The following is a 27,474-nucleotide window of genomic DNA, read 5'->3' on the forward strand; positions in this document are numbered from 1 at the left end:
GAGGGAGGGAAAAACAACATCATTAACAAAAAAGTTATGACAATAAGTGATCTAAACCTTACGAATGCCAAATCAGTTCATCGCCACATTAACTGTCTAAGCTGTGGGAAATGGACCCACTGCTCTCTCTCTCTCTCTCTCTCTCTCTCTCTCTCTCTCTCTTTCTCGCTCTCTATGTTTCTTTTGAATAAATAAAGTAGGAACATCAAGAAGAAAGGCAAGACAGGGCCTATTTTAAAGTTCTGCTTTGCACATACCGGTAACAGTCGATGAAGTTGGGGTGACGGGAATTGAAGTAACCTGTACAGAGGCAAGCAGCTGCTCTTGGACATTTGGTAGCTCACTGAAATCAGACACGGACAGAGCATAACTGGGTTCATATGATATTCTCTGCAGTTCTCTGCTATCAGAGCCTCTCGATCCTATTCCAAAAGTCAAGACGCCAAGCTCTTTCAGAGAGGAGGCTGCTGCATCGACACTGTCAAATGACCTGCCCCCGCTAAGCAAAACCAGTATCTGCGGCACACCCTCCAGCCGCCTGCTGCCAGAAGAAGCAGTGAAGACATTGTCTCTGACAAACTGGAGAGCTTCCCCCGTGTAAAGGGGTCTGCCTCCCTTGTGCCTCAGACCCCTGACAGCATCAACAATTTCTTCCTTTGTCGTGTATGTGTTTAGATAGAAATTGGCCTCTGGTTCTCTGCTGTATTGGACAACAGAAATGCGATCTCTGTTCTCGGCAACATCCAATTTCTCCACCATTCTTTGCACAAAGTCTTTCATTGCTGGGAATCCATTCCGAGTTCCATCCGATCCATCCAGAAGGAACACAACATCTCTTCTCTGTCTACGGCCCTCAGCTTAGAAACAAAGATTCATGAGTCAGATGGGAACTATTTTAAGGAGATGCAATATCAATAAATAAGAACAATAATCATATTAATATAATAATAAGTTGCAGTCTTGGTGCTTTGTCACTGATCATGCTTTTTTTTCTTCTTCTTCTTTTCCCTATCACATCACCTCTCATTGCGTTTTAAGGGTCACAAAATTTTGACCTGTTCAACAACTCATTAGCGATACGGGAACAGCAAAGCACATGTCGTTGCGACTAATAAAAAGTGATTGGAAACTACTGGAAGCCACTTTGGCTTTTTCTTACCTATGGTTGTGGAAGTGGTAGGTACGCCCGCTACAAAGACCTTGTTAATGTTGATAAAAAGCTGCTGTTGGACACTGGGAAGGTCAGTGAAGTCACTCACTGAGAGTGCATAGCTAGGCTCTTGGGAGATTCTCTGGAGTTCCTGGCTGTCTGAGCTCCTTGACCCAATCACAAAGATAAGCACTCCCAGCTCCTTTAGGGATGAGGCTGGCGTGTCAACATTATCAAATGACCTTGCGCCACTCAGCAGAATCAGCAACTGAGGAACACCTTCTACACGTCTACTTCCAGAGGAGGCAGTGAAGACATTGTCTCTCAAGTACTGCAGAGCTGCCCCCGTGTTGAGGGGTCTCCCTCCTTTGTGCCTCAGACCCCTGATCGTGTCAAGAGCGTCCTCTTTTCTTGAGTATGTGTTCAGATAGAAATGAGCCTCTGGATCTCTGCTGTACTGGACCACAGAGACACGGTCTCTGTTCTCAGACACGTTCAGTCTTTCCACCATCCTTTCAACAAAGTCTCGCATTGCAGAGAAAGAGCTCCTCGTGCCATCTGAACCATCCAGCAGAAACACTACATCCCTCCTAGCCATCCTGGGCTCAGCTATGGGTAATGAAATGGAACACAAAGTCATGTGAGCACTGGTCATCCCTTACTGGGTGTACAGCAGGCGTTTGTGCCCTCTAGTCTGCAGGTACAACAGAGGTAACAACTCCCCCATTCTTTCAGCTATTTTGCGGCCAGTCTGATGGTCAAATGTTATTACCGTCTTCCAAAGTAAACTCACATTTTGGTCAGGGTAAACCTGCCTTGATGCACTGAAGCCGCCATGACCAAAAAAGACCTACACTGGAAGGAGATTTTCAGCAGAAGCTATGCCTAAAGTAAACAACCTAGTATACAAACACTTTTAACACAGGCAAACGCCGCTAGGAGTTTCAACCCACGGCTTGCTTGGCTAATTTTAACATAAACCGTGTGCAAATTCTGTCTTACCTGCCACAGTAGGTGTCATCGGCTTAACTTGAACAAGCACATTGTTTAGGGAGCTGTAAAACTGCTGCTGGACACCGGGAAGGTCAGAGAAATCATTGAGCGATTGTGCATAGGCAGGGTCATTGGTAATTCTCTGGACCTCTCTGCTTGAATTTCTAGTGCCGATGCCCAAGATCAAGACCCCGCTCTCTTTCAGGGCAGAGGCAGGTGTATCTACGTTGTCGTTTGAGCGTCCTCCACTGAGGAGGATAAGAACCTGAGGGACACCCTCTTGCTTTCTACTCCCGGCAGAGGCAGTGAAGACACTGTCCCGCACGTACTGGAGAGCTGCCCCCGTGTTGAGGGGTCTCCCTCCTCTATGCCTCAGACCTCTGACCGTGTTCAAGACGTCTGCTTTTGCTGTGTAGGTATTCAGGTAGAAATTGACCTCAGCATCTCTACTGTACTGCACCACAGAAATGCGATCTCTGTTTGCCTCTACGCTGAATTGCTCAACTAATCTCTGCACAAATGCACGCATGGCTGGGAAAGTATTCCTAGTGCCATCAGAGCCGTCCAGCAGAAACACTACATCCTTTCTGGGAATGGTGTCATCAGCTAGGAAAAGAGGACAGCGTCATTGACAGTAAGAAATTTTAAAACATCTTTAGAATGTCACATCACCACCTCATTGACAATGTAAGTTGTGAGTAATGGTCCCGCTGCACACAATTAATTATTGCGATGAGTAACGAGGCACGGGCGTTGAGCCAGCTCTCGTGAAGTTCTATCATGCACATACCAGTGAGAGTTGGGGAAGTTGGAGTGCCGGACATTGCAACCGTCTGGACAGAGGCCAACAGCTGCTCTTGGACATTTGGAAGCTCACTGAAGTCGGCCACGGACAGAGCATAATTGGCTTCGTATGATATTCTCTGCAGTTCTCTGCTATCAGAGCCCCTCGATCCTATTCCCAAGGTCAAGACACCGAGCTCTTTCAGAGAGGATGCTGCTGCATCAACGCTGTCAAATGACCTTCCCCCGCTAAGCAGGATCAGAATCTGTGGCACACCCTCCAGCCGTCTGCTGCCAGAAGAAGCAGTAAAGACATTGTCTCTGACGTACTGGAGAGCTGCCCCTGTGTAGAGGGGACGGCCTCCTTTGTGTCTCAGACCTGTGACGCGGTCAAGAATGTCTTCCTTTTTCGTGTAGCTATTCAGATAGAAATGGACCTCAGCGTCTCTACTGTACTGCACAACAGAAACGCGGTCTCTGTTTGCCTCAATGTTGAATTTCTCCACTACTCTTTGCACAAAGTCCCGCATAGCTGGGAAAGAACTCCTAGTGCCATCTGAACCGTCCAGCAGAAACACTACATCTTTTCTGGGTGTGCTGTATTCAGCTGAGAGGGAGGGAAAAACAACATCATTAACAAAAAAGTTATGACAATAAGTGATCTAAACCTTACGAATGCCAAATCAGTTCATCGCCACATTAACTGTCTAAGCTGTGGGAAATGGACCTACTGCTCTCTCTCTCTCTCTCTCTCTCTCTCTCTTTCTCGCTCTCTATGTTTCTTTTGAATAAATAAAGTAGGAACATCAAGAAGAAAGGCAAGACAGGGCCTATTTTAAAGTTCTGCTTTGCACATACCGGTAACAGTCGGTGAAGTTGGGGTGACGGGAATTGAAGTAACCTGTACAGAGGCAAGCAGCTGCTCTTGGACATTTGGTAGCTCACTGAAATCAGACACGGACAGAGCATAACTGGGTTCATATGATATTCTCTGCAGTTCTCTGCTATCAGAGCCTCTCGATCCTATTCCAAAAGTCAAGACGCCAAGCTCTTTCAGAGAGGAGGCTGCTGCATCGACACTGTCAAATGACCTGCCCCCGCTAAGCAAAACCAGTATCTGCGGCACACCCTCCAGCCGCCTGCTGCCAGAAGAAGCAGTGAAGACATTGTCTCTGACGTACTGGAGAGCTTCCCCCGTGTAAAGGGGTCTGCCTCCCTTGTGCCTCAGACCCCTGACAGCATCAACAATTTCTTCCTTTGTCGTGTATGTGTTTAGATAGAAATTGGCCTCTGGTTCTCTGCTGTATTGGACAACAGAAATGCGATCTCTGTTCTCGGCAACATCCAATTTCTCCACCATTCTTTGCACAAAGTCTTTCATTGCTGGGAATCCATTCCTAGTTCCATCCGATCCATCCAGAAGGAACACAACATCTCTTCTCTGTCTACGGCCCTCAGCTTAGAAACAAAGATTCATGAGTCAGATGGGAACTATTTTAAGGAGATGCAATATCAATAAATAAGAACAATAATCATATTAATATAATAATAAGTTGCAGTCTTGGTGCTTTGTCACTGATCATGCTTTTTTTTCTTCTTCTTCTTTTCCCTATCACATCACCTCTCATTGCGTTTTAAGGGTCACAAAATTTTGACCTGTTCAACAACTCATTAGCGATACGGGAACAGCAAAGCACATGTCGTTGCGACTAATAAAAAGTGATTGGAAACTACTGGAAGCCACTTTGGCTTTTTCTTACCTATGGTTGTGGAAGTGGTAGGTACGCCCGCTACAAAGACCTTGTTAATGTTGATAAAAAGCTGCTGTTGGACACTGGGAAGGTCAGTGAAGTCACTCACTGAGAGTGCATAGCTAGGCTCTTGGGAGATTCTCTGGAGTTCCTGGCTGTCTGAGCTCCTTGACCCAATCACAAAGATAAGCACTCCCAGCTCCTTTAGGGATGAGGCTGGCGTGTCAACATTATCAAATGACCTTGCGCCACTCAGCAGAATCAGCAACTGAGGAACACCTTCTACACGTCTACTTCCAGAGGAGGCAGTGAAGACATTGTCTCTCAAGTACTGCAGAGCTGCCCCCGTGTTGAGGGGTCTCCCTCCTTTGTGCCTCAGACCCCTGATCGTGTCAAGAGCGTCCTCTTTTCTTGAGTATGTGTTCAGATAGAAATGAGCCTCTGGATCTCTGCTGTACTGGACCACAGAGACACGGTCTCTGTTCTCAGACACGTTCAGTCTTTCCACCATCCTTTCAACAAAGTCTCGCATTGCAGAGAAAGAGCTCCTCGTGCCATCTGAACCATCCAGCAGAAACACTACATCCCTCCTAGCCATCCTGGGCTCAGCTATGGGTAATGAAATGGAACACAAAGTCATGTGAGCACTGGTCATCCCTTACTGGGTGTACAGCAGGCGTTTGTGCCCTCTAGTCTGCAGGTACAACAGAGGTAACAACTCCCCCATTCTTTCAGCTATTTTGCGGCCAGTCTGATGGTCAAATGTTATTACCGTCTTCCAAAGTAAACTCACATTTTGGTCAGGGTAAACCTGCCTTGATGCACTGAAGCCGCCATGACCAAAAAAGACCTACACTGGAAGGAGATTTTCAGCAGAAGCTATGCCTAAAGTAAACAACCTAGTATACAAACACTTTTAACACAGGCAAACGCCGCTAGGAGTTTCAACCCACGGCTTGCTTGGCTAATTTTAACATAAACCGTGTGCAAATTCTGTCTTACCTGCCACAGTAGGTGTCATCGGCTTAACTTGAACAAGCACATTGTTTAGGGAGCTGTAAAACTGCTGCTGGACACCGGGAAGGTCAGAGAAATCATTGAGCGATTGTGCATAGGCAGGGTCATTGGTAATTCTCTGGACCTCTCTGCTTGAATTTCTAGTGCCGATGCCCAAGATCAAGACCCCGCTCTCTTTCAGGGCAGAGGCAGGTGTATCTACGTTGTCGTTTGAGCGTCCTCCACTGAGGAGGATAAGAACCTGAGGGACACCCTCTTGCTTTCTACTCCCGGCAGAGGCAGTGAAGACACTGTCCCGCACGTACTGGAGAGCTGCCCCCGTGTTGAGGGGTCTCCCTCCTCTATGCCTCAGACCTCTGACCGTGTTCAAGACGTCTGCTTTTGCTGTGTAGGTATTCAGGTAGAAATTGACCTCAGCATCTCTACTGTACTGCACCACAGAAATGCGATCTCTGTTTGCCTCTACGTTGAATTGCTCAACTAATCTCTGCACAAATGCACGCATGGCTGGGAAAGTATTCCTAGTGCCATCAGAGCCGTCCAGCAGAAACACTACATCCTTTCTGGGAATGGTGTCATCAGCTAGGAAAAGAGGACAGCGTCATTAACAGTAAGAAATTTTAAAACATCTTTAGAATGTCACATCACCACCTCATTGACAATGTAAGTTGTGAGTAATGGTCCCGCTGCACACAATTAATTATTGCGATGAGTAACGAGGCACGGGCGTTGAGCCAGCTCTCGTGAAGTTCTATCATGCACATACCAGTGAGAGTTGGGGAAGTTGGAGTGCCGGACATTGCAACCGTCTGGACAGAGGCCAACAGCTGCTCTTGGACATTTGGAAGCTCACTGAAGTCGGCCACGGACAGAGCATAATTGGCTTCGTATGATATTCTCTGCAGTTCTCTGCTATCAGAGCCCCTCGATCCTATTCCCAAGGTCAAGACACCGAGCTCTTTCAGAGAGGATGCTGCTGCATCAACGCTGTCAAATGACCTTCCCCCGCTAAGCAGGATCAGAATCTGTGGCACACCCTCCAGCCGTCTGCTGCCAGAAGAAGCAGTAAAGACATTGTCTCTGACGTACTGGAGAGCTGCCCCTGTGTAGAGGGGACGGCCTCCTTTGTGTCTCAGACCTTTGACGCGGTCAAGAATGTCTTCCTTTTTCGTGTAGCTATTCAGATAGAAATGGACCTCAGCGTCTCTACTGTACTGCACAACAGAAACGCGGTCTCTGTTTGCCTCAATGTTGAATTTCTCCACTACTCTTTGCACAAAGTCCCGCATAGCTGGGAAAGAACTCCTAGTGCCATCTGAACCGTCCAGCAGAAACACTACATCTTTTCTGGGTGTGCTGTATTCAGCTGAGAGGGAGGGAAAAACAACATCATTAACAAAAAAGTTATGACAATAAGTGATCTAAACCTTACGAATGCCAAATCAGTTCATCGCCACATTAACTGTCTAAGCTGTGGGAAATGGACCTACTGCTCTCTCTCTCTCTCTCTCTCTCTCTCTCTCTCTCTCTTTCTCGCTCTCTATGTTTCTTTTGAATAAATAAAGTAGGAACATCAAGAAGAAAGGCAAGACAGGGCCTATTTTAAAGTTCTGCTTTGCACATACCGGTAACAGTCGGTGAAGTTGGGGTGACGGGAATTGAAGTAACCTGTACAGAGGCAAGCAGCTGCTCTTGGACATTTGGTAGCTCACTGAAATCAGACACGGACAGAGCATAACTGGGTTCATATGATATTCTCTGCAGTTCTCTGCTATCAGAGCCTCTCGATCCTATTCCAAAAGTCAAGACGCCAAGCTCTTTCAGAGAGGAGGCTGCTGCATCGACACTGTCAAATGACCTGCCCCCGCTAAGCAAAACCAGTATCTGCGGCACACCCTCCAGCCGCCTGCTGCCAGAAGAAGCAGTGAAGACATTGTCTCTGACGTACTGGAGAGCTTCCCCCGTGTAAAGGGGTCTGCCTCCCTTGTGCCTCAGACCCCTGACAGCATCAACAATTTCTTCCTTTGTCGTGTATGTGTTTAGATAGAAATTGGCCTCTGGTTCTCTGCTGTATTGGACAACAGAAATGCGATCTCTGTTCTCGGCAACATCCAATTTCTCCACCATTCTTTGCACAAAGTCTTTCATTGCTGGGAATCCATTCCTAGTTCCATCCGATCCATCCAGAAGGAACACAACATCTCTTCTCTGTCTACGGCCCTCAGCTTAGAAACAAAGATTCATGAGTCAGATGGGAACTATTTTAAGGAGATGCAATATCAATAAATAAGAACAATAATCATATTAATATAATAATAAGTTGCAGTCTTGGTGCTTTGTCACTGATCATGCTTTTTTTTCTTCTTCTTCTTTTCCCTATCACATCACCTCTCATTGCGTTTTAAGGGTCACAAAATTTTGACCTGTTCAACAACTCATTAGCGATACGGGAACAGCAAAGCACATGTTGTTGCGACTAATAAAAAGTGATTGGAAACTACTGGAAGCCACTTTGGCTTTTTCTTACCTATGGTTGTGGAAGTGGTAGGTACGCCCGCTACAAAGACCTTGTTAATGTTGGTAAAAAGCTGCTGTTGGACACTGGGAAGGTCAGTGAAGTCACTCACTGAGAGTGCATAGCTAGGCTCTTGGGAGATTCTCTGGAGTTCCTGGCTGTCTGAGCTCCTTGACCCAATCGCAAAGATAAGCACTCCCAGCTCCTTTAGGGATGAGGCTGGCGTGTCAACATTATCAAATGACCTTGCGCCACTCAGCAGAATCAGCAACTGAGGAACACCTTCTACACGTCTACTTCCAGAGGAGGCAGTGAAGACATTGTCTCTCAAGTACTGCAGAGCTGCCCCCGTGTTGAGGGGTCTCCCTCCTTTGTGCCTCAGACCCCTGATCGTGTCAAGAGCGTCCTCTTTTCTTGAGTATGTGTTCAGATAGAAATGAGCCTCTGGATCTCTGCTGTACTGGACCACAGAGACACGGTCTCTGTTCTCAGACACGTTCAGTCTTTCCACCATCCTTTCAACAAAGTCTCGCATTGCAGAGAAAGAGCTCCTCGTGCCATCTGAACCATCCAGCAGAAACACTACATCCCTCCTAGCCATCCTGGGCTCAGCTATGGGTAATGAAATGGAACACAAAGTCATGTGAGCACTGGTCATCCCTTACTGGGTGTACAGCAGGCGTTTGTGCCCTCTAGTCTGCAGGTACAACAGAGGTAACAACTCCCCCATTCTTTCAGCTATTTTGCGGCCAGTCTGATGGTCAAATGTTATTACCGTCTTCCAAAGTAAACTCACATTTTGGTCAGGGTAAACCTGCCTTGATGCACTGAAGCCGCCATGACCAAAAAAGACCTACACTGGAAGGAGATTTTCAGCAGAAGCTATGCCTAAAGTAAACAACCTAGTATACAAACACTTTTAACACAGGCAAACGCTGCTAGGAGTTTCAACCCACGGCTTGCTTGGCTAATTTTAACATAAACCGTGTGCAAATTCTGTCTTACCTGCCACAGTAGGTGTCATCGGCTTAACTTGAACAAGCACATTGTTTAGGGAGCTGTAAAACTGCTGCTGGACACCGGGAAGGTCAGAGAAATCATTGAGCGATTGTGCATAGGCAGGGTCATTGGTAATTCTCTGGACCTCTCTGCTTGAATTTCTAGTGCCGATGCCCAAGATCAAGACCCCGCTCTCTTTCAGGGCAGAGGCAGGTGTATCTACGTTGTCGTTTGAGCGTCCTCCACTGAGGAGGATAAGAACCTGAGGGACACCCTCTTGCTTTCTACTCCCGGCAGAGGCAGTGAAGACACTGTCCCGCACGTACTGGAGAGCTGCCCCCGTGTTGAGGGGTCTCCCTCCTCTATGCCTCAGACCTCTGACCGTGTTCAAGACGTCTGCTTTTGCTGTGTAGGTATTCAGGTAGAAATTGACCTCAGCATCTCTACTGTACTGCACCACAGAAATGCGATCTCTGTTTGCCTCTACGTTGAATTGCTCAACTAATCTCTGCACAAATGCACGCATGGCTGGGAAAGTATTCCTAGTGCCATCAGAGCCGTCCAGCAGAAACACTACATCCTTTCTGGGAATGGTGTCATCAGCTAGGAAAAGAGGACAGCGTCATTAACAGTAAGAAATTTTAAAACATCTTTAGAATGTCACATCACCACCTCATTGACAATGTAAGTTGTGAGTAATGGTCCCGCTGCACACAATTAATTATTGCGATGAGTAACGAGGCACGGGCGTTGAGCCAGCTCTCGTGAAGTTCTATCATGCACATACCAGTGAGAGTTGGGGAAGTTGGAGTGCCGGACATTGCAACCGTCTGGACAGAGGCCAACAGCTGCTCTTGGACATTTGGAAGCTCACTGAAGTCGGCCACGGACAGAGCATAATTGGCTTCGTATGATATTCTCTGCAGTTCTCTGCTATCAGAGCCCCTCGATCCTATTCCCAAGGTCAAGACACCGAGCTCTTTCAGAGAGGATGCTGCTGCATCAACGCTGTCAAATGACCTTCCCCCGCTAAGCAGGATCAGAATCTGTGGCACACCCTCCAGCCGTCTGCTGCCAGAAGAAGCAGTAAAGACATTGTCTCTGACGTACTGGAGAGCTGCCCCTGTGTAGAGGGGACGGCCTCCTTTGTGTCTCAGACCTGTGACGCGGTCAAGAATGTCTTCCTTTTTCGTGTAGCTATTCAGATAGAAATGGACCTCAGCGTCTCTACTGTACTGCACAACAGAAACGCGGTCTCTGTTTGCCTCAATGTTGAATTTCTCCACTACTCTTTGCACAAAGTCCCGCATAGCTGGGAAAGAACTCCTAGTGCCATCTGAACCGTCCAGCAGAAACACTACATCTTTTCTGGGTGTGCTGTATTCAGCTGAGAGGGAGGGAAAAACAACATCATTAACAAAAAAGTTATGACAATAAGTGATCTAAACCTTACGAATGCCAAATCAGTTCATCGCCACATTAACTGTCTAAGCTGTGGGAAATGGACCTACTGCTCTCTCTCTCTCTCTCTCTCTCTCTCTCTCTCTCTTTCTCGCTCTCTATGTTTCTTTTGAATAAATAAAGTAGGAACATCAAGAAGAAAGGCAAGACAGGGCCTATTTTAAAGTTCTGCTTTGCACATACCGGTAACAGTCGGTGAAGTTGGGGTGACGGGAATTGAAGTAACCTGTACAGAGGCAAGCAGCTGCTCTTGGACATTTGGTAGCTCACTGAAATCAGACACGGACAGAGCATAACTGGGTTCATATGATATTCTCTGCAGTTCTCTGCTATCAGAGCCTCTCGATCCTATTCCAAAAGTCAAGACGCCAAGCTCTTTCAGAGAGGAGGCTGCTGCATCGACACTGTCAAATGACCTGCCCCCGCTAAGCAAAACCAGTATCTGCGGCACACCCTCCAGCCGCCTGCTGCCAGAAGAAGCAGTGAAGACATTGTCTCTGACGTACTGGAGAGCTTCCCCCGTGTAAAGGGGTCTGCCTCCCTTGTGCCTCAGACCCCTGACAGCATCAACAATTTCTTCCTTTGTCGTGTATGTGTTTAGATAGAAATTGGCCTCTGGTTCTCTGCTGTATTGGACAACAGAAATGCGATCTCTGTTCTCGGCAACATCCAATTTCTCCACCATTCTTTGCACAAAGTCTTTCATTGCTGGGAATCCATTCCTAGTTCCATCCGATCCATCCAGAAGGAACACAACATCTCTTCTCTGTCTACGGCCCTCAGCTTAGAAACAAAGATTCATGAGTCAGATGGGAACTATTTTAAGGAGATGCAATATCAATAAATAAGAACAATAATCATATTAATATAATAATAAGTTGCAGTCTTGGTGCTTTGTCACTGATCATGCTTTTTTTTCTGCTTCTTCTTTTGCCTATCACATCACCTCTCATTGCGTTTTAGGGGTCACAAAATTTTGACCTGTTCAACAACTCATTAGCGATACGGGAACAGCAAAGCACATGTCGTTGCGACTAATAAAAAGTGATTGGAAACTACTGGAAGCCACTTTGGCTTTTTCTTACCTATGGTTGTGGAAGTGGTAGGTACGCCCGCTACAAAGACCTTGTTAATGTTGGTAAAAAGCTGCTGTTGGACACTGGGAAGGTCAGTGAAGTCACTCACTGAGAGTGCATAGCTAGGCTCTTGGGAGATTCTCTGGAGTTCCTGGCTGTCTGAGCTCCTTGACCCAATCGCAAAGATAAGCACTCCCAGCTCCTTTAGGGATGAGGCTGGCGTGTCAACATTATCAAATGACCTTGCGCCACTCAGCAGAATCAGCAACTGAGGAACACCTTCTACACGTCTACTTCCAGAGGAGGCAGTGAAGACATTGTCTCTCAAGTACTGCAGAGCTGCCCCCGTGTTGAGGGGTCTCCCTCCTTTGTGCCTCAGACCCCTGATCGTGTCAAGAGCGTCCTCTTTTCTTGAGTATGTGTTCAGATAGAAATGAGCCTCTGGATCTCTGCTGTACTGGACCACAGAGACACGGTCTCTGTTCTCAGACACGTTCAGTCTTTCCACCATCCTTTCAACAAAGTCTCGCATTGCAGAGAAAGAGCTCCTCGTGCCATCTGAACCATCCAGCAGAAACACTACATCCCTCCTAGCCATCCTGGGCTCAGCTATGGGTAATGAAATGGAACACAAAGTCATGTGAGCACTGGTCATCCCTTACTGGGTGTACAGCAGGCGTTTGTGCCCTCTAGTCTGCAGCTACAACAGAGGTAACAACTCCCCCATTCTTTCAGCTATTTTGCGGCCAGTCTGATGGTCAAATGTTATTACCGTCTTCCAAAGTAAACTCACATTTTGGTCAGGGTAAACCTGCCTTGATGCACTGAAGCCGCCATGACCAAAAAAGACCTACACTGGAAGGAGATTTTCAGCAGAAGCTATGCCTAAAGTAAACAACCTAGTATACAAACACTTTTAACACAGGCAAACGCCGCTAGGAGTTTTAACTCACGGCTTGCTTGGCTAATTTTAACATAAACCGTGTGCAAATTCTGTCTTACCTGCCACAGTAGGTATCATCGGCTTAACTTGAACAAGCACATTGTTTAGGGAGCTGTAAAACTGCTGCTGGACACCGGGAAGGTCAGAGAAATCATTGAGCGATTGTGCATAGGCAGGGTCATTGGTAATTCTCTGGACCTCTCTGCTTGAATTTCTAGTGCCGATGCCCAAGATCAAGACCCCGCTCTCTTTCAGGGCAGAGGCAGGTGTATCTACGTTGTCGTTTGAGCGTCCTCCACTGAGGAGGATAAGAACCTGAGGGACACCCTCTTGCTTTCTACTCCCGGCAGAGGCAGTGAAGACACTGTCCCGCACGTACTGGAGAGCTGCCCCCGTGTTGAGGGGTCTCCCTCCTCTATGCCTCAGACCTCTGACCGTGTTCAAGACGTCTGCTTTTGCTGTGTAGGTATTCAGGTAGAAATTGACCTCAGCATCTCTACTGTACTGCACCACAGAAATGCGATCTCTGTTTGCCTCTACGTTGAATTGCTCAACTAATCTCTGCACAAATGCACGCATGGCTGGGAAAGTATTCCTAGTGCCATCAGAGCCGTCCAGCAGAAACACTACATCCTTTCTGGGAATGGTGTCATCAGCTAGGAAAAGAGGACAGCGTCATTAACAGTAAGAAATTTTAAAACATCTTTAGAATGTCACATCACCACCTCATTGACAATGTAAGTTGTGAGTAATGGTCCCGCTGCACACAATTAATTATTGCGATGAGTAACGAGGCATGGGCGTTGAGCCAGCTCTCGTGAAGTTCTATCATGCACATACCAGTGAGAGTTGGGGAAGTTGGAGTGCCGGACATTGCAACCGTCTGGACAGAGGCCAACAGCTGCTCTTGGACATTTGGAAGCTCACTGAAGTCGGCCACGGACAGAGCATAATTGGCTTCGTATGATATTCTCTGCAGTTCTCTGCTATCAGAGCCCCTCGATCCTATTCCCAAGGTCAAGACACCGAGCTCTTTCAGAGAGGATGCTGCTGCATCAACGCTGTCAAATGACCTTCCCCCGCTAAGCAGGATCAGAATCTGTGGCACACCCTCCAGCCGTCTGCTGCCAGAAGAAGCAGTAAAGACATTGTCTCTGACGTACTGGAGAGCTGCCCCTGTGTAGAGGGGACGGCCTCCTTTGTGTCTCAGACCTGTGACGCGGTCAAGAATGTCTTCCTTTTTCGTGTAGCTATTCAGATAGAAATGGACCTCAGCGTCTCTACTGTACTGCACAACAGAAACGCGGTCTCTGTTTGCCTCAATGTTGAATTTCTCCACTACTCTTTGCACAAAGTCCCGCATAGCTAGGAAAGAACTCCTAGTGCCATCTGAACCGTCCAGCAGAAACACTACATCTTTTCTGGGTGTGCTGTATTCAGCTGAGAGGGAGGGAAAAACAACATCATTAACAAAAAAGTTATGACAATAAGTGATCTAAACCTTACGAATGCCAAATCAGTTCATCGCCACATTAACTGTCTAAGCTGTGGGAAATGGACTTACTGCTCTCTCTCTCTCTCTCTCTCTCTCTCTCTCTCTCTCTCTCTTTCTCGCTCTCTATGTTTCTTTTGAATAAATAAAGTAGGAACATCAAGAAGAAAGGCAAGACAGGGCCTATTTTAAAGTTCTGCTTTGCACATACCGGTAACAGTCGGTGAAGTTGGGGTGACGGGAATTGAAGTAACCTGTACAGAGGCAAGCAGCTGCTCTTGGACATTTGGTAGCTCACTGAAATCAGACACGGACAGAGCATAACTGGGTTCATATGATATTCTCTGCAGTTCTCTGCTATCAGAGCCTCTCGATCCTATTCCAAAAGTCAAGACGCCAAGCTCTTTCAGAGAGGAGGCTGCTGCATCGACACTGTCAAATGACCTGCCCCCGCTAAGCAAAACCAGTATCTGCGGCACACCCTCCAGCCGCCTGCTGCCAGAAGAAGCAGTGAAGACATTGTCTCTGACGTACTGGAGAGCTTCCCCCGTGTAAAGGGGTCTGCCTCCCTTGTGCCTCAGACCCCTGACAGCATCAACAATTTCTTCCTTTGTCGTGTATGTGTTTAGATAGAAATTGGCCTCTGGTTCTCTGCTGTATTGGACAACAGAAATGCGATCTCTGTTCTCGGCAACATCCAATTTCTCCACCATTCTTTGCACAAAGTCTTTCATTGCTGGGAATCCATTCCTAGTTCCATCCGATCCATCCAGAAGGAACACAACATCTCTTCTCTGTCTACGGCCCTCAGCTTAGAAACAAAGATTCATGAGTCAGATGGGAACTATTTTAAGGAGATGCAATATCAATAAATAAGAACAATAATCATATTAATATAATAATAAGTTGCAGTCTTGGTGCTTTGTCACTGATCATGCTTTTTTTTCTTCTTCTTCTTTTGCCTATCACATCACCTCTCATTGCGTTTTAGGGGTCACAAAATTTTGACCTGTTCAACAACTCATTAGCGATACGGGAACAGCAAAGCACATGTCGTTGCGACTAATAAAAAGTGATTGGAAACTACTGGAAGCCACTTTGGCTTTTTCTTACCTATGGTTGTGGAAGTGGTAGGTACGCCCGCTACAAAGACCTTGTTAATGTTGGTAAAAAGCTGCTGTTGGACACTGGGAAGGTCAGTGAAGTCACTCACTGAGAGTGCATAGCTAGGCTCTTGGGAGATTCTCTGGAGTTCCTGGCTGTCTGAGCTCCTTGACCCAATCGCAAAGATAAGCACTCCCAGCTCCTTTAGGGATGAGGCTGGCGTGTCAACATTATCAAATGACCTTGCGCCACTCAGCAGAATCAGCAACTGAGGAACACCTTCTACACGTCTACTTCCAGAGGAGGCAGTGAAGACATTGTCTCTCAAGTACTGCAGAGCTGCCCCCGTGTTGAGGGGTCTCCCTCCTTTGTGCCTCAGACCCCTGATCGTGTCAAGAGCGTCCTCTTTTCTTGAGTATGTGTTCAGATAGAAATGAGCCTCTGGATCTCTGCTGTACTGGACCACAGAGACACGGTCTCTGTTCTCAGACACGTTCAGTCTTTCCACCATCCTTTCAACAAAGTCTCGCATTGCAGAGAAAGAGCTCCTCGTGCCATCTGAACCATCCAGCAGAAACACTACATCCCTCCTAGCCATCCTGGGCTCAGCTATGGGTAATGAAATGGAACACAAAGTCATGTGAGCACTGGTCATCCCTTACTGGGTGTACAGCAGGCGTTTGTGCCCTCTAGTCTGCAGCTACAACAGAGGTAACAACTCCCCCATTCTTTCAGCTATTTTGCGGCCAGTCTGATGGTCAAATGTTATTACCGTCTTCCAAAGTAAACTCACATTTTGGTCAGGGTAAACCTGCCTTGATGCACTGAAGCCGCCATGACCAAAAAAGACCTACACTGGAAGGAGATTTTCAGCAGAAGCTATGCCTAAAGTAAACAACCTAGTATACAAACACTTTTAACACAGGCAAACGCTGCTAGGAGTTTCAACCCACGGCTTGCTTGGCTAATTTTAACATAAACCGTGTGCAAATTCTGTCTTACCTGCCACAGTAGGTGTCATCGGCTTAACTTGAACAAGCACATTGTTTAGGGAGCTGTAAAACTGCTGCTGGACACCGGGAAGGTCAGAGAAATCATTGAGCGATTGTGCATAGGCAGGGTCATTGGTAATTCTCTGGACCTCTCTGCTTGAATTTCTAGTGCCGATGCCCAAGATCAAGACCCCGCTCTCTTTCAGGGCAGAGGCAGGTGTATCTACGTTGTCGTTTGAGCGTCCTCCACTGAGGAGGATAAGAACCTGAGGGACACCCTCTTGCTTTCTACTCCCGGCAGAGGCAGTGAAGACACTGTCCCGCACGTACTGGAGAGCTGCCCCCGTGTTGAGGGGTCTCCCTCCTCTATGCCTCAGACCTCTGACCGTGTTCAAGACGTCTGCTTTTGCTGTGTAGGTATTCAGGTAGAAATTGACCTCAGCATCTCTACTGTACTGCACCACAGAAATGCGATCTCTGTTTGCCTCTACGTTGAATTGCTCAACTAATCTCTGCACAAATGCACGCATGGCTGGGAAAGTATTCCTAGTGCCATCAGAGCCGTCCAGCAGAAACACTACATCCTTTCTGGGAATGGTGTCATCAGCTAGGAAAAGAGGACAGCGTCATTAACAGTAAGAAATTTTAAAACATCTTTAGAATGTCACATCACCACCTCATTGACAATGTAAGTTGTGAGTAATGGTCCCGCTGCACACAATTAATTATTGCGATGAGTAACGAGGCACGGGCGTTGAGCCAGCTCTCGTGAAGTTCTATCATGCACATACCAGTGAGAGTTGGGGAAGTTGGAGTGCCGGACATTGCAACCGTCTGGACAGAGGCCAACAGCTGCTCTTGGACATTTGGAAGCTCACTGAAGTCGGCCACGGACAGAGCATAATTGGCTTCGTATGATATTCTCTGCAGTTCTCTGCTATCAGAGCCCCTCGATCCTATTCCCAAGGTCAAGACACCGAGCTCTTTCAGAGAGGATGCTGCTGCATCAACGCTGTCAAATGACCTTCCCCCGCTAAGCAGGATCAGAATCTGTGGCACACCCTCCAGCCGTCTGCTGCCAGAAGAAGCAGTAAAGACATTGTCTCTGACGTACTGGAGAGCTGCCCCTGTGTAGAGGGGACGGCCTCCTTTGTGTCTCAGACCTGTGACGCGGTCAAGAATGTCTTCCTTTTTCGTGTAGCTATTCAGATAGAAATGGACCTCAGCGTCTCTACTGTACTGCACAACAGAAACGCGGTCTCTGTTTGCCTCAATGTTGAATTTCTCCACTACTCTTTGCACAAAGTCCCGCATAGCTAGGAAAGAACTCCTAGTGCCATCTGAACCGTCCAGCAGAAACACTACATCTTTTCTGGGTGTGCTGTATTCAGCTGAGAGGGAGGGAAAAACAACATCATTAACAAAAAAGTTATGACAATAAGTGATCTAAACCTTACGAATGCCAAATCAGTTCATCGCCACATTAACTGTCTAAGCTGTGGGAAATGGACCCACTGCTCTCTCTCTTTCTCTCTCTCTCTTTCTCGCTCTCTATGTTTCTTTTGAATAAATAAAGTAGGAACATCAAGAAGAAAGGCAAGACAGGGCCTATTTTAAAGTTCTGCTTTGCACATACCGGTAACAGTCGGTGAAGTTGGGGTGACGGGAATTGAAGTAACCTGTACAGAGGCAAGCAGCTGCTCTTGGACATTTGGTAGCTCACTGAAATCAGACACGGACAGAGCATAACTGGGTTCATATGATATTCTCTGCAGTTCTCTGCTATCAGAGCCTCTCGATCCTATTCCAAAAGTCAAGACGCCAAGCTCTTTCAGAGAGGAGGCTGCTGCATTGACACTGTCAAATGACCTGCCCCCGCTAAGCAAAACCAGTATCTGCGGCACACCCTCCAGCCGCCTGCTGCCAGAAGAAGCAGTGAAGACATTGTCTCTGACGTACTGGAGAGCTTCCCCCGTGTAAAGGGGTCTGCCTCCCTTGTGCCTCAGACCCCTGACAGCATCAACAATTTCTTCCTTTGTCGTGTATGTGTTTAGATAGAAATTGGCCCCTGGTTCTCTGCTGTATTGGACAACAGAAATGCGATCTCTGTTCTCGGCAACATCCAATTTCTCCACCATTCTTTGCACAAAGTCTTTCATTGCTGGGAATCCATTCCTAGTTCCATCCGATCCATCCAGAAGGAACACAACATCTCTTCTCTGTCTACGGCCCTCAGCTTAGAAACAAAGATTAATGAGTCAGATGGGAACTATTTTAAGGAGATGCAATATCAATAAATAAGAACAATAATCATATTAATATAATAATAAGTTGCAGTCTTGGTGCTTTGTCACTGATCATGCTTTTTTTTCTTCTTCTTCTTTTGCCTATCACATCACCTCTCATTGCGTTTTAGGGGTCACAAAATTTTGACCTGTTCAACAACTCATTAGCGATACGGGAACAGCAAAGCACATGTCGTTGCGACTAATAAAAAGTGATTGGAAACTACTGGAAGCCACTTTGGCTTTTTCTTACCTATGGTTGTGGAAGTGGTAGGTACGCCCGCTACAAAGACCTTGTTAATGTTGGTAAAAAGCTGCTGTTGGACACTGGGAAGGTCAGTGAAGTCACTCACTGAGAGTGCATAGCTAGGCTCTTGGGAGATTCTCTGGAGTTCCTGGCTGTCTGAGCTCCTTGACCCAATCGCAAAGATAAGCACTCCCAGCTCCTTTAGGGATGAGGCTGGCGTGTCAACATTATCAAATGACCTTGCGCCACTCAGCAGAATCAGCAACTGAGGAACACCTTCTACACGTCTACTTCCAGAGGAGGCAGTGAAGACATTGTCTCTCAAGTACTGCAGAGCTGCCCCCGTGTTGAGGGGTCTCCCTCCTTTGTGCCTCAGACCCCTGATCGTGTCAAGAGCGTCCTCTTTTCTTGAGTATGTGTTCAGATAGAAATGAGCCTCTGGATCTCTGCTGTACTGGACCACAGAGACACGGTCTCTGTTCTCAGACACGTTCAGTCTTTCCACCATCCTTTCAACAAAGTCTCGCATTGCAGAGAAAGAGCTCCTCGTGCCATCTGAACCATCCAGCAGAAACACTACATCCCTCCTAGCCATCCTGGGCTCAGCTATGGGTAATGAAATGGAACACAAAGTCATGTGAGCACTGGTCATCCCTTACTGGGTGTACAGCAGGCGTTTGTGCCCTCTAGTCTGCAGCTACAACAGAGGTAACAACTCCCCCATTCTTTCGGCTATTTTGCGGCCAGTCTGATGGTCAAATGTTATTACCGTCTTCCAAAGTAAACTCACATTTTGGTCAGGGTAAACCTGCCTTGATGCACTGAAGCCGCCATGACCAAAAAAGACCTACACTGGAAGGAGATTTTCAGCAGAAGCTATGCCTAAAGTAAACAACCTAGTATACAAACACTTTTAACACAGGCAAACGCCGCTAGGAGTTTTAACCCACGGCTTGCTTGGCTAATTTTAACATAAACCGTGTGCAAATTCTGTCTTACCTGCCACAGTAGGTGTCATCGGCTTAACTTGAACAAGCACATTGTTTAGGGAGCTGTAAAACTGCTGCTGGACACCGGGAAGGTCAGAGAAATCATTGAGCGATTGTGCATAGGCAGGGTCATTGGTAATTCTCTGGACCTCTCTGCTTGAATTTCTAGTGCCGATGCCCAAGATCAAGACCCCGCTCTCTTTCAGGGCAGAGGCAGGTGTATCTACGTTGTCGTTTGAGCGTCCTCCACTGAGGAGGATAAGAACCTGAGGGACACCCTCTTGCTTTCTACTCCCGGCAGAGGCAGTGAAGACACTGTCCCGCACGTACTGGAGAGCTGCCCCCGTGTTGAGGGGTCTCCCTCCTCTATGCCTCAGACCTCTGACCGTGTTCAAGACGTCTGCTTTTGCTGTGTAGGTATTCAGGTAGAAATTGACCTCAGCATCTCTACTGTACTGCACCACAGAAATGCGATCTCTGTTTGCCTCTATGTTGAATTGCTCAACTAATCTCTGCACAAATGCACGCATGGCTGGGAAAGTATTCCTAGTGCCATCAGAGCCGTCCAGCAGAAACACTACATCCTTTCTGGGAATGGTGTCATCAGCTAGGAAAAGAGGACAGCGTCATTAACAGTAAGAAATTTTAAAACATCTTTAGAATGTCACATCACCACCTCATTGACAATGTAAGTTGTGAGTAATGGTCCCGCTGCACACAATTAATTATTGCGATGAGTAACGAGGCACGGGCGTTGAGCCAGCTCTCGTGAAGTTCTATCATGCACATACCAGTGAGAGTTGGGGAAGTTGGAGTGCCGGACATTGCAACCGTCTGGACAGAGGCCAACAGCTGCTCTTGGACATTTGGAAGCTCACTGAAGTCGGCCACGGACAGAGCATAATTGGCTTCGTATGATATTCTCTGCAGTTCTCTGCTATCAGAGCCCCTCGATCCTATTCCCAAGGTCAAGACACCGAGCTCTTTCAGAGAGGATGCTGCTGCATCAACGCTGTCAAATGACCTTCCCCCGCTAAGCAGGATCAGAATCTGTGGCACACCCTCCAGCCGTCTGCTGCCAGAAGAAGCAGTAAAGACATTGTCTCTGACGTACTGGAGAGCTGCCCCTGTGTAGAGGGGACGGCCTCCTTTGTGTCTCAGACCTGTGACGCGGTCAAGAATGTCTTCCTTTTTCGTGTAGCTATTCAGATAGAAATGGACCTCAGCGTCTCTACTGTACTGCACAACAGAAACGCGGTCTCTGTTTGCCTCAATGTTGAATTTCTCCACTACTCTTTGCACAAAGTCCCGCATAGCTGGGAAAGAACTCCTAGTGCCATCTGAACCGTCCAGCAGAAACACTACATCTTTTCTGGGTGTGCTGTATTCAGCTGAGAGGGAGGGAAAAACAACATCATTAACAAAAAATTTATGACAATAAGTGATCTAAACCTTACGAATGCCAAATCAGTTCATCGCCACATTAACTGTCTAAGCTGTGGGAAATGGACCCACTGCTCTCTCTCTCTCTCTCTCTCTCTCTCTCTCTTTCTCGCTCTCTATGTTTTTTTTGAATAAATAAAGTAGGAACATCAAGAAGAAAGGCAAGACAGGGCCTATTTTAAAGTTCTGCTTTGCACATACCGGTAACAGTCGGTGAAGTTGGGGTGACGGGAATTGAAGTAACCTGTACAGAGGCAAGCAGCTGCTCTTGGACATTTGGTAGCTCACTGAAATCAGACACGGACAGAGCATAACTGGGTTCATATGATATTCTCTGCAGTTCTCTGCTATCAGAGCCTCTCGATCCTATTCCAAAAGTCAAGACGCCAAGCTCTTTCAGAGAGGAGGCTGCTGCATCGACACTGTCAAATGACCTGCCCCCGCTAAGCAAAACCAGTATCTGCGGCACAACCTCCAGCCGCCTGCTGCCAGAAGAAGCAGTGAAGACATTGTCTCTGACGTACTGGAGAGCTTCCCCCGTGTAAAGGGGTCTGCCTCCCTTGTGCCTCAGACCCCTGACAGCATCAACAATTTCTTCCTTTGTCGTGTATGTGTTTAGATAGAAATTGGCCTCTGGTTCTCTGCTGTATTGGACAACAGAAATGCGATCTCTGTTCTCGGCAACATCCAATTTCTCCACCATTCTTTGCACAAAGTCTTTCATTGCTGGGAATCCATTCCTAGTTCCATCCGATCCATCCAGAAGGAACACAACATCTCTTCTCTGTCTACGGCCCTCAGCTTAGAAACAAAGATTCATGAGTCAGATGGGAACTATTTTAAGGAGATGCAATATCAATAAATAAGAACAATAATCATATTAATATAATAATAAGTTGCAGTCTTGGTGCTTTGTCACTGATCATGCTTTTTTTTCTTCTTCTTTTCCCTATCACATCACCTCTCATTGCGTTTTAAGGGTCACAAAATTTTGACCTGTTCAACAACTCATTAGCGATACGGGAACAGCAAAGCACATGTCGTTGCGACTAATAAAAAGTGATTGGAAACTACTGGAAGCCACTTTGGCTTTTTCTTACCTATGGTTGTGGAAGTGGTAGGTACGCCCGCTACAAAGACCTTGTTAATGTTGGTAAAAAGCTGCTGTTGGACACTGGGAAGGTCAGTGAAGTCACTCACTGAGAGTGCATAGCTAGGCTCTTGGGAGATTCTCTGGAGTTCCTGGCTGTCTGAGCTCCTTGACCCAATCACAAAGATAAGCACTCCCAGCTCCTTTAGGGATGAGGCTGGCGTGTCAACATTATCAAATGACCTTGCGCCACTCAGCAGAATCAGCAACTGAGGAACACCTTCTACACGTCTACTTCCAGAGGAGGCAGTGAAGACATTGTCTCTCAAGTACTGCAGAGCTGCCCCCGTGTTGAGGGGTCTCCCTCCTTTGTGCCTCAGACCCCTGATCGTGTCAAGAGCGTCCTCTTTTCTTGAGTATGTGTTCAGATAGAAATGAGCCTCTGGATCTCTGCTGTACTGGACCACAGAGACACGGTCTCTGTTCTCAGACACGTTCAGTCTTTCCACCATCCTTTCAACAAAGTCTCGCATTGCAGAGAAAGAGCTCCTCGTGCCATCTGAACCATCCAGCAGAAACACTACATCCCTCCTAGCCATCCTGGGCTCAGCTATGGGTAATGAAATGGAACACAAAGTCATGTGAGCACTGGTCCTCCCTTACTGGGTGTACAGCAGGCGTTTGTGCCCTCTAGTCTGCAGGTACAACAGAGGTAACAACTCCCCCATTCTTTCAGCTATTTTGCGGCCAGTCTGATGGTCAAATGTTATTACCGTCTTCCAAAGTAAACTCACATTTTGGTCAGGGTAAACCTGCCTTGATGCACTGAAGCCGCCATGACCAAAAAAGACCTACACTGGAAGGAGATTTTTAGCAGAAGCTATGCCTAAAGTAAACAACCTAGTATACAAACACTTTTAACACAGGCAAACGCTGCTAGGAGTTTCAACCCATGGCTTGCTTGGCTAATTTTAACATAAACCGTGTGCAAATTCTGTCTTACCTGCCACAGTAGGTGTCATCGGCTTAACTTGAACAAGCACATTGTTTAGGGAGCTGTAAAACTGCTGCTGGACACCGGGAAGGTCAGAGAAATCATTGAGCGATTGTGCATAGGCAGGGTCATTGGTAATTCTCTGGACCTCTCTGCTTGAATTTCTAGTGCCGATGCCCAAGATCAAGACCCCGCTCTCTTTCAGGGCAGAGGCAGGTGTATCTACGTTGTCGTTTGAGCGTCCTCCACTGAGGAGGATAAGAACCTGAGGGACACCCTCTTGCTTTCTACTCCCGGCAGAGGCAGTGAAGACACTGTCCCGCACGTACTGGAGAGCTGCCCCCGTGTTGAGGGGTCTCCCTCCTCTATGCCTCAGACCTCTGACCGTGTTCAAGACGTCTGCTTTTGCTGTGTAGGTATTCAGGTAGAAATTGACCTCAGCATCTCTACTGTACTGCACCACAGAAATGCGATCTCTGTTTGCCTCTACGTTGAATTGCTCAACTAATCTCTGCACAAATGCACGCATGGCTGGGAAAGTATTCCTAGTGCCATCAGAGCCGTCCAGCAGAAACACTACATCCTTTCTGGGAATGGTGTCATCAGCTAGGAAAAGAGGACAGCGTCATTAACAGTAAGAAATTTTAAAACATCTTTAGAATGTCACATCACCACCTCATTGACAATGTAAGTTGTGAGTAATGGTCCCGCTGCACACAATTAATTATTGCGATGAGTAACGAGGCACGGGCGTTGAGCCAGCTCTCGTGAAGTTCTATCATGCACATACCAGTGAGAGTTGGGGAAGTTGGAGTGCCGGACATTGCAACCGTCTGGACAGAGGCCAACAGCTGCTCTTGGACATTTGGAAGCTCACTGAAGTCGGCCACGGACAGAGCATAATTGGCTTCGTATGATATTCTCTGCAGGTCTCTGCTATCAGAGCCCCTCGATCCTATTCCCAAGGTCAAGACACCAAGCTCTTTCAGAGAGGATGCTGCTGCATCAACGCTGTCAAATGACCTTCCCCCGCTAAGCAGGATCAGAATCTGTGGCACACCCTCCAGCCGTCTGCTGCCAGAAGAAGCAGTAAAGACATTGTCTCTGACGTACTGGAGAGCTGCCCCTGTGTAGAGGGGACGGCCTCCTTTGTGTCTCAGACCTGTGACGCGGTCAAGAATGTCTTCCTTTTTCGTGTAGCTATTCAGATAGAAATGGACCTCAGCGTCTCTACTGTACTGCACAACAGAAACGCGGTCTCTGTTTGCCTCAATGTTGAATTTCTCCACTACTCTTTGCACAAAGTCCCGCATAGCTGGGAAAGAACTCCTAGTGCCATCTGAACCGTCCAGCAGAAACACTACATCTTTTCTGGGTGTGCTGTATTCAGCTGAGAGGGAGGGAAAAACAACATCATTAACAAAAAAGTTATGACAATAAGTGATCTAAACCTTACGAATGCCAAATCAGTTCATCGCCACATTAACTGTCTAAGCTGTGGGAAATGGACCCACTGCTCTCTCTCTCTCTCTCTCTCTCTCTCTCTCTCTCTCTCTCTTTCTCGCTCTCTATGTTTCTTTTGAATAAATAAAGTAGGAACATCAAGAAGAAAGGCAAGACAGGGCCTATTTTAAAGTTCTGCTTTGCACATACCGGTAACAGTCGGTGAAGTTGGGGTGACGGGAATTGAAGTAACCTGTACAGAGGCAAGCAGCTGCTCTTGGACATTTGGTAGCTCACTGAAATCAGACACGGACAGAGCATAACTGGGTTCATATGATATTCTCTGCAGTTCTCTGCTATCAGAGCCTCTCGATCCTATTCCAAAAGTCAAGACGCCAAGCTCTTTCAGAGAGGAGGCTGCTGCATCGACACTGTCAAATGACCTGCCCCCGCTAAGCAAAACCAGTATCTGCGGCACACCCTCCAGCCGCCTGCTGCCAGAAGAAGCAGTGAAGACATTGTCTCTGACGTACTGGAGAGCTTCCCCCGTGTAAAGGGGTCTGCCTCCCTTGTGCCTCAGACCCCTGACAGCATCAACAATTTCTTCCTTTGTCGTGTATGTGTTTAGATAGAAATTGGCCTCTGGTTCTCTGCTGTATTGGACAACAGAAATGCGATCTCTGTTCTCGGCAACATCCAATTTCTCCACCATTCTTTGCACAAAGTCTTTCATTGCTGGGAATCCATTCCTAGTTCCATCCGATCCATCCAGAAGGAACACAACATCTCTTCTCTGTCTACGGCCCTCAGCTTAGAAACAAAGATTAATGAGTCAGATGGGAACTATTTTAAGGAGATGCAATATCAATAAATAAGAACAATAATCATATTAATATAATAATAAGTTGCAGTCTTGGTGCTTTGTCACTGATCATGCTTTTTTTTCTTCTTCTTCTTTTGCCTATCACATCACCTCTCATTGCGTTTTAGGGGTCACAAAATTTTGACCTGTTCAACAACTCATTAGCGATACGGGAACAGCAAAGCACATGTCGTTGCGACTAATAAAAAGTGATTGGAAACTACTGGAAGCCACTTTGGCTTTTTCTTACCTATGGTTGTGGAAGTGGTAGGTACGCCCGCTACAAAGACCTTGTTAATGTTGGTAAAAAGCTGCTGTTGGACACTGGGAAGGTCAGTGAAGTCACTCACTGAGAGTGCATAGCTAGGCTCTTGGGAGATTCTCTGGAGTTCCTGGCTGTCTGAGCTCCTTGACCCAATCGCAAAGATAAGCACTCCCAGCTCCTTTAGGGATGAGGCTGGCGTGTCAACATTATCAAATGACCTTGCGCCACTCAGCAGAATCAGCAACTGAGGAACACCTTCTACACGTCTACTTCCAGAGGAGGCAGTGAAGACATTGTCTCTCAAGTACTGCAGAGCTGCCCCCGTGTTGAGGGGTCTCCCTCCTTTGTGCCTCAGACCCCTGATCGTGTCAAGAGCGTCCTCTTTTCTTGAGTATGTGTTCAGATAGAAATGAGCCTCTGGATCTCTGCTGTACTGGACCACAGAGACACGGTCTCTGTTCTCAGACACGTTCAGTCTTTCCACCATCCTTTCAACAAAGTCTCGCATTGCAGAGAAAGAGCTCCTCGTGCCATCTGAACCATCCAGCAGAAACACTACATCCCTCCTAGCCATCCTGGGCTCAGCTATGGGTAATGAAATGGAACACAAAGTCATGTGAGCACTGGTCATCCCTTAATGGGTGTACAGCAGGCGTTTGTGCCCTCTAGTCTGCAGGTACAACAGAGGTAACAACTCCCCCATTCTTTCAGCTATTTTGCGGCCAGTCTGATGGTCAAATGTTATTACCGTCTTCCAAAGTAAACTCACATTTTGGTCAGGGTAAACCTGCCTTGATGCACTGAAGCCGCCATGACCAAAAAAGACCTACACTGGAAGGAGATTTTCAGCAGAAGCTATGCCTAAAGTAAACAACCTAGTATACAAACACTTTTAACTAGGGCTGCACGATATATCGTTTCAGCATCGAAATCGCGATGTGCGCATCCGCGATAGTCACATCGCAGGAGGGTGCGATGCAAAAAAAAAAAAAAAAAAAATTATATATATATTATGGGTGGAGCCGAACCGGAATACGGTATTCGGAAAAGCAGGAATAGCGTGTTTTTACGAATACTTATTTCAAACAATACTTGATAAATTATTTGTATTTGGGAACAAGAAAAACATTATATCAAAAAGCTGTGTTTCCTCATGAGACCGCACTGCATGCCCGAGTGAGTGAGACGTTCAGGAGTCGGTGGGCGGGGTGGGGCCGGGGTAAGGAGACTGAGCAGGCTGCTTCTCTATACAGCAACAGAGAAGGCTTGGCAGAGCGAAAAATACTTTTCTGCATTACTATTTTTGTTTATTTTATCATACTAAAATAACACGTGACAGAAGTTCACTCAAAAGTGAAAGTTCTTTCTGTTATTTACTAACACTCCCGTCATTCCTACTACTTTCAGAACATAAATTTTGATATTTTACCATATGAAAATGCAATGCAGTTATGAAAATTGAGAAATTAAAGCAATAGTGCAGAGATCTGGTCCCCGCGTCAGGTCAGGGTGCACCTTAAAAACGCAGACGCGGCGGAGGCGCACTAAACTCACACGGGAAAGAACTGGGCATTCAATTC

General features: G+C 46.9%; 6 protein-coding genes across 23 annotated transcripts in view; all 6 read right to left on the bottom strand.

The window, feature by feature from the left end:
• Window positions 1-27,474, bottom strand: part of col6a3 (collagen, type VI, alpha 3) — an 87,350-nt gene that overhangs the window by 25,878 nt on the left and 33,998 nt on the right. Inside the window, exon 1 of one of the 15 annotated variants that reach the window (XM_087267783.1) lies at window positions 258-391. The exons of the other annotated variants lie outside the window; for them this stretch is intronic. The gene's annotated coding sequence lies outside the window, so the exon portion shown is untranslated. Of the gene's footprint in view, window positions 1-257; window positions 392-27,474 lie in introns of those variants that run through there. 15 annotated transcript variants of the gene reach the window in all.
• On the bottom strand, window positions 958-1,933 carry LOC147842362 (collagen alpha-3(VI) chain). The gene has a single exon (XM_087267867.1). The coding sequence runs from the start codon at window positions 1,803-1,805 to the stop codon at window positions 1,071-1,073; it is 735 nt and encodes a 244-aa protein (XP_087123993.1). The 5' UTR covers window positions 1,806-1,933; the 3' UTR covers window positions 958-1,070.
• LOC147842363 (collagen alpha-3(VI) chain-like) lies at window positions 2,773-8,993 on the bottom strand. 2 transcript variants are annotated; one of them, XM_087267846.1, is made up of 6 exons: window positions 7,320-7,453; window positions 6,461-7,060; window positions 5,680-6,276; window positions 4,687-5,286; window positions 3,785-4,384; window positions 2,773-3,533 (listed from the first exon to the last, which is right to left on the bottom strand). In XM_087267846.1, exons 2-6 carry the CDS (start codon window positions 6,981-6,983, stop codon window positions 2,812-2,814), a joined length of 3,042 nt encoding a protein of 1,013 aa, XP_087123972.1. In that variant the 5' UTR covers window positions 6,984-7,060; window positions 7,320-7,453; the 3' UTR covers window positions 2,773-2,811. The 2 variants fall into 2 exon arrangements, with proteins under 2 accessions (XP_087123972.1, XP_087123973.1); XM_087267847.1 differs by lacking the exons at window positions 2,773-3,533; window positions 3,785-4,384; window positions 4,687-5,286; window positions 5,680-6,276 and adding an exon at window positions 8,222-8,993 and having other exon boundaries at window positions 6,283-7,060; window positions 7,320-7,919.
• On the bottom strand, window positions 9,063-14,525 carry LOC147842364 (collagen alpha-3(VI) chain-like). The gene is made up of 8 exons (XM_087267186.1): window positions 14,392-14,525; window positions 13,529-14,128; window positions 12,748-13,344; window positions 11,755-12,354; window positions 10,853-11,452; window positions 9,996-10,595; window positions 9,215-9,811; window positions 9,063-9,097 (listed from the first exon to the last, which is right to left on the bottom strand). The coding sequence occupies exons 2-8, from the start codon at window positions 14,049-14,051 to the stop codon at window positions 9,063-9,065; spliced, it is 3,552 nt and encodes a 1,183-aa protein (XP_087123312.1). The 5' UTR covers window positions 14,052-14,128; window positions 14,392-14,525.
• On the bottom strand, window positions 15,115-18,414 carry LOC147842365 (collagen alpha-3(VI) chain-like). Its single transcript, XM_087268651.1, has 4 exons — window positions 17,962-18,414; window positions 17,068-17,722; window positions 16,287-16,883; window positions 15,115-15,893 (listed from the first exon to the last, which is right to left on the bottom strand). The coding sequence occupies exons 1-4, from the start codon at window positions 18,412-18,414 to the stop codon at window positions 15,205-15,207; spliced, it is 2,394 nt and encodes a 797-aa protein (XP_087124777.1). The 3' UTR covers window positions 15,115-15,204.
• Window positions 18,640-26,542, bottom strand: LOC147842366 (collagen alpha-3(VI) chain). Of its 3 annotated transcripts, XM_087267843.1 has the most exons (6): window positions 24,978-25,384; window positions 24,115-24,714; window positions 23,334-23,930; window positions 22,341-22,940; window positions 21,442-22,041; window positions 20,411-21,188 (listed from the first exon to the last, which is right to left on the bottom strand). In XM_087267843.1, exons 2-6 carry the CDS (start codon window positions 24,635-24,637, stop codon window positions 20,467-20,469), a joined length of 3,042 nt encoding a protein of 1,013 aa, XP_087123969.1. In that variant the 5' UTR covers window positions 24,638-24,714; window positions 24,978-25,384; the 3' UTR covers window positions 20,411-20,466. The 3 variants fall into 3 exon arrangements, with proteins under 3 accessions (XP_087123971.1, XP_087123969.1, XP_087123970.1); XM_087267845.1 differs by lacking the exons at window positions 22,341-22,940; window positions 23,334-23,930; window positions 24,115-24,714; window positions 24,978-25,384 and adding exons at window positions 18,640-19,414; window positions 19,808-20,404 and having other exon boundaries at window positions 20,589-21,188; window positions 21,442-21,676; XM_087267844.1 differs by lacking the exons at window positions 20,411-21,188; window positions 21,442-22,041; window positions 22,341-22,940; window positions 23,334-23,930 and adding an exon at window positions 25,880-26,542 and having other exon boundaries at window positions 23,937-24,714; window positions 24,978-25,577.

This window comes from Danio rerio, chromosome 9 (genome assembly GCF_052040795.2).
Source record: "Danio rerio strain M-AB ecotype USA chromosome 9, GRCz13ab, whole genome shotgun sequence".
NCBI lineage: Eukaryota > Metazoa > Chordata > Actinopteri > Cypriniformes > Danionidae > Danio > Danio rerio.

What these genes read in the sequence shown, in the direction of transcription:
- LOC147842362 (XM_087267867.1), bottom strand. Translation starts at nt 1,805, where the DNA reads ATGACCAGTGCTCACATGACTTTGTGTTCCATTTCATTACCCATAGCT.
- LOC147842363 (XM_087267846.1), bottom strand. Translation starts at nt 6,983, where the DNA reads ATGCGGGACTTTGTGCAAAGAGTAGTGGAGAAATTCAACATTGAGGCA. An exon ending in GATGACACCTACTGTGGCAG is followed by an intron (nt 5,287 to 5,679) that starts GTAAGACAGAAT and finishes CATTACCCATAG; the next exon opens with CTGAGCCCAGGATGGCTAGG. An exon ending in AACTTCACCGACTGTTACCG is followed by an intron (nt 3,534 to 3,784) that starts GTATGTGCAAAG and finishes CCTCCCTCTCAG; the next exon opens with CTGAATACAGCACACCCAGA.
- LOC147842364 (XM_087267186.1), bottom strand. Translation starts at nt 14,051, where the DNA reads ATGCGGGACTTTGTGCAAAGAGTAGTGGAGAAATTCAACATTGAGGCA. An exon ending in TACCACTTCCACAACCATAG is followed by an intron (nt 11,453 to 11,754) that starts GTAAGAAAAAGC and finishes TTTGTTTCTAAG; the next exon opens with CTGAGGGCCGTAGACAGAGA. An exon ending in AACTTCACCGACTGTTACCG is followed by an intron (nt 10,596 to 10,852) that starts GTATGTGCAAAG and finishes CCTCCCTCTCAG; the next exon opens with CTGAATACAGCACACCCAGA.
- LOC147842365 (XM_087268651.1), bottom strand. Translation starts at nt 18,414, where the DNA reads ATGGTGGAGAAATTGGATGTTGCCGAGAACAGAGATCGCATTTCTGTT. An exon ending in AACTTCCCCAACTCTCACTG is followed by an intron (nt 16,884 to 17,067) that starts GTATGTGCATGA and finishes CTCTTTTCCTAG; the next exon opens with CTGATGACACCATTCCCAGA. An exon ending in GATGACACCTACTGTGGCAG is followed by an intron (nt 15,894 to 16,286) that starts GTAAGACAGAAT and finishes CATTACCCATAG; the next exon opens with CTGAGCCCAGGATGGCTAGG.
- LOC147842366 (XM_087267843.1), bottom strand. Translation starts at nt 24,637, where the DNA reads ATGCGGGACTTTGTGCAAAGAGTAGTGGAGAAATTCAACATTGAGGCA. An exon ending in AACTTCCCCAACTCTCACTG is followed by an intron (nt 23,931 to 24,114) that starts GTATGTGCATGA and finishes CTCTTTTCCTAG; the next exon opens with CTGATGACACCATTCCCAGA. An exon ending in GATGACACCTACTGTGGCAG is followed by an intron (nt 22,941 to 23,333) that starts GTAAGACAGAAT and finishes CATTACCCATAG; the next exon opens with CTGAGCCCAGGATGGCTAGG.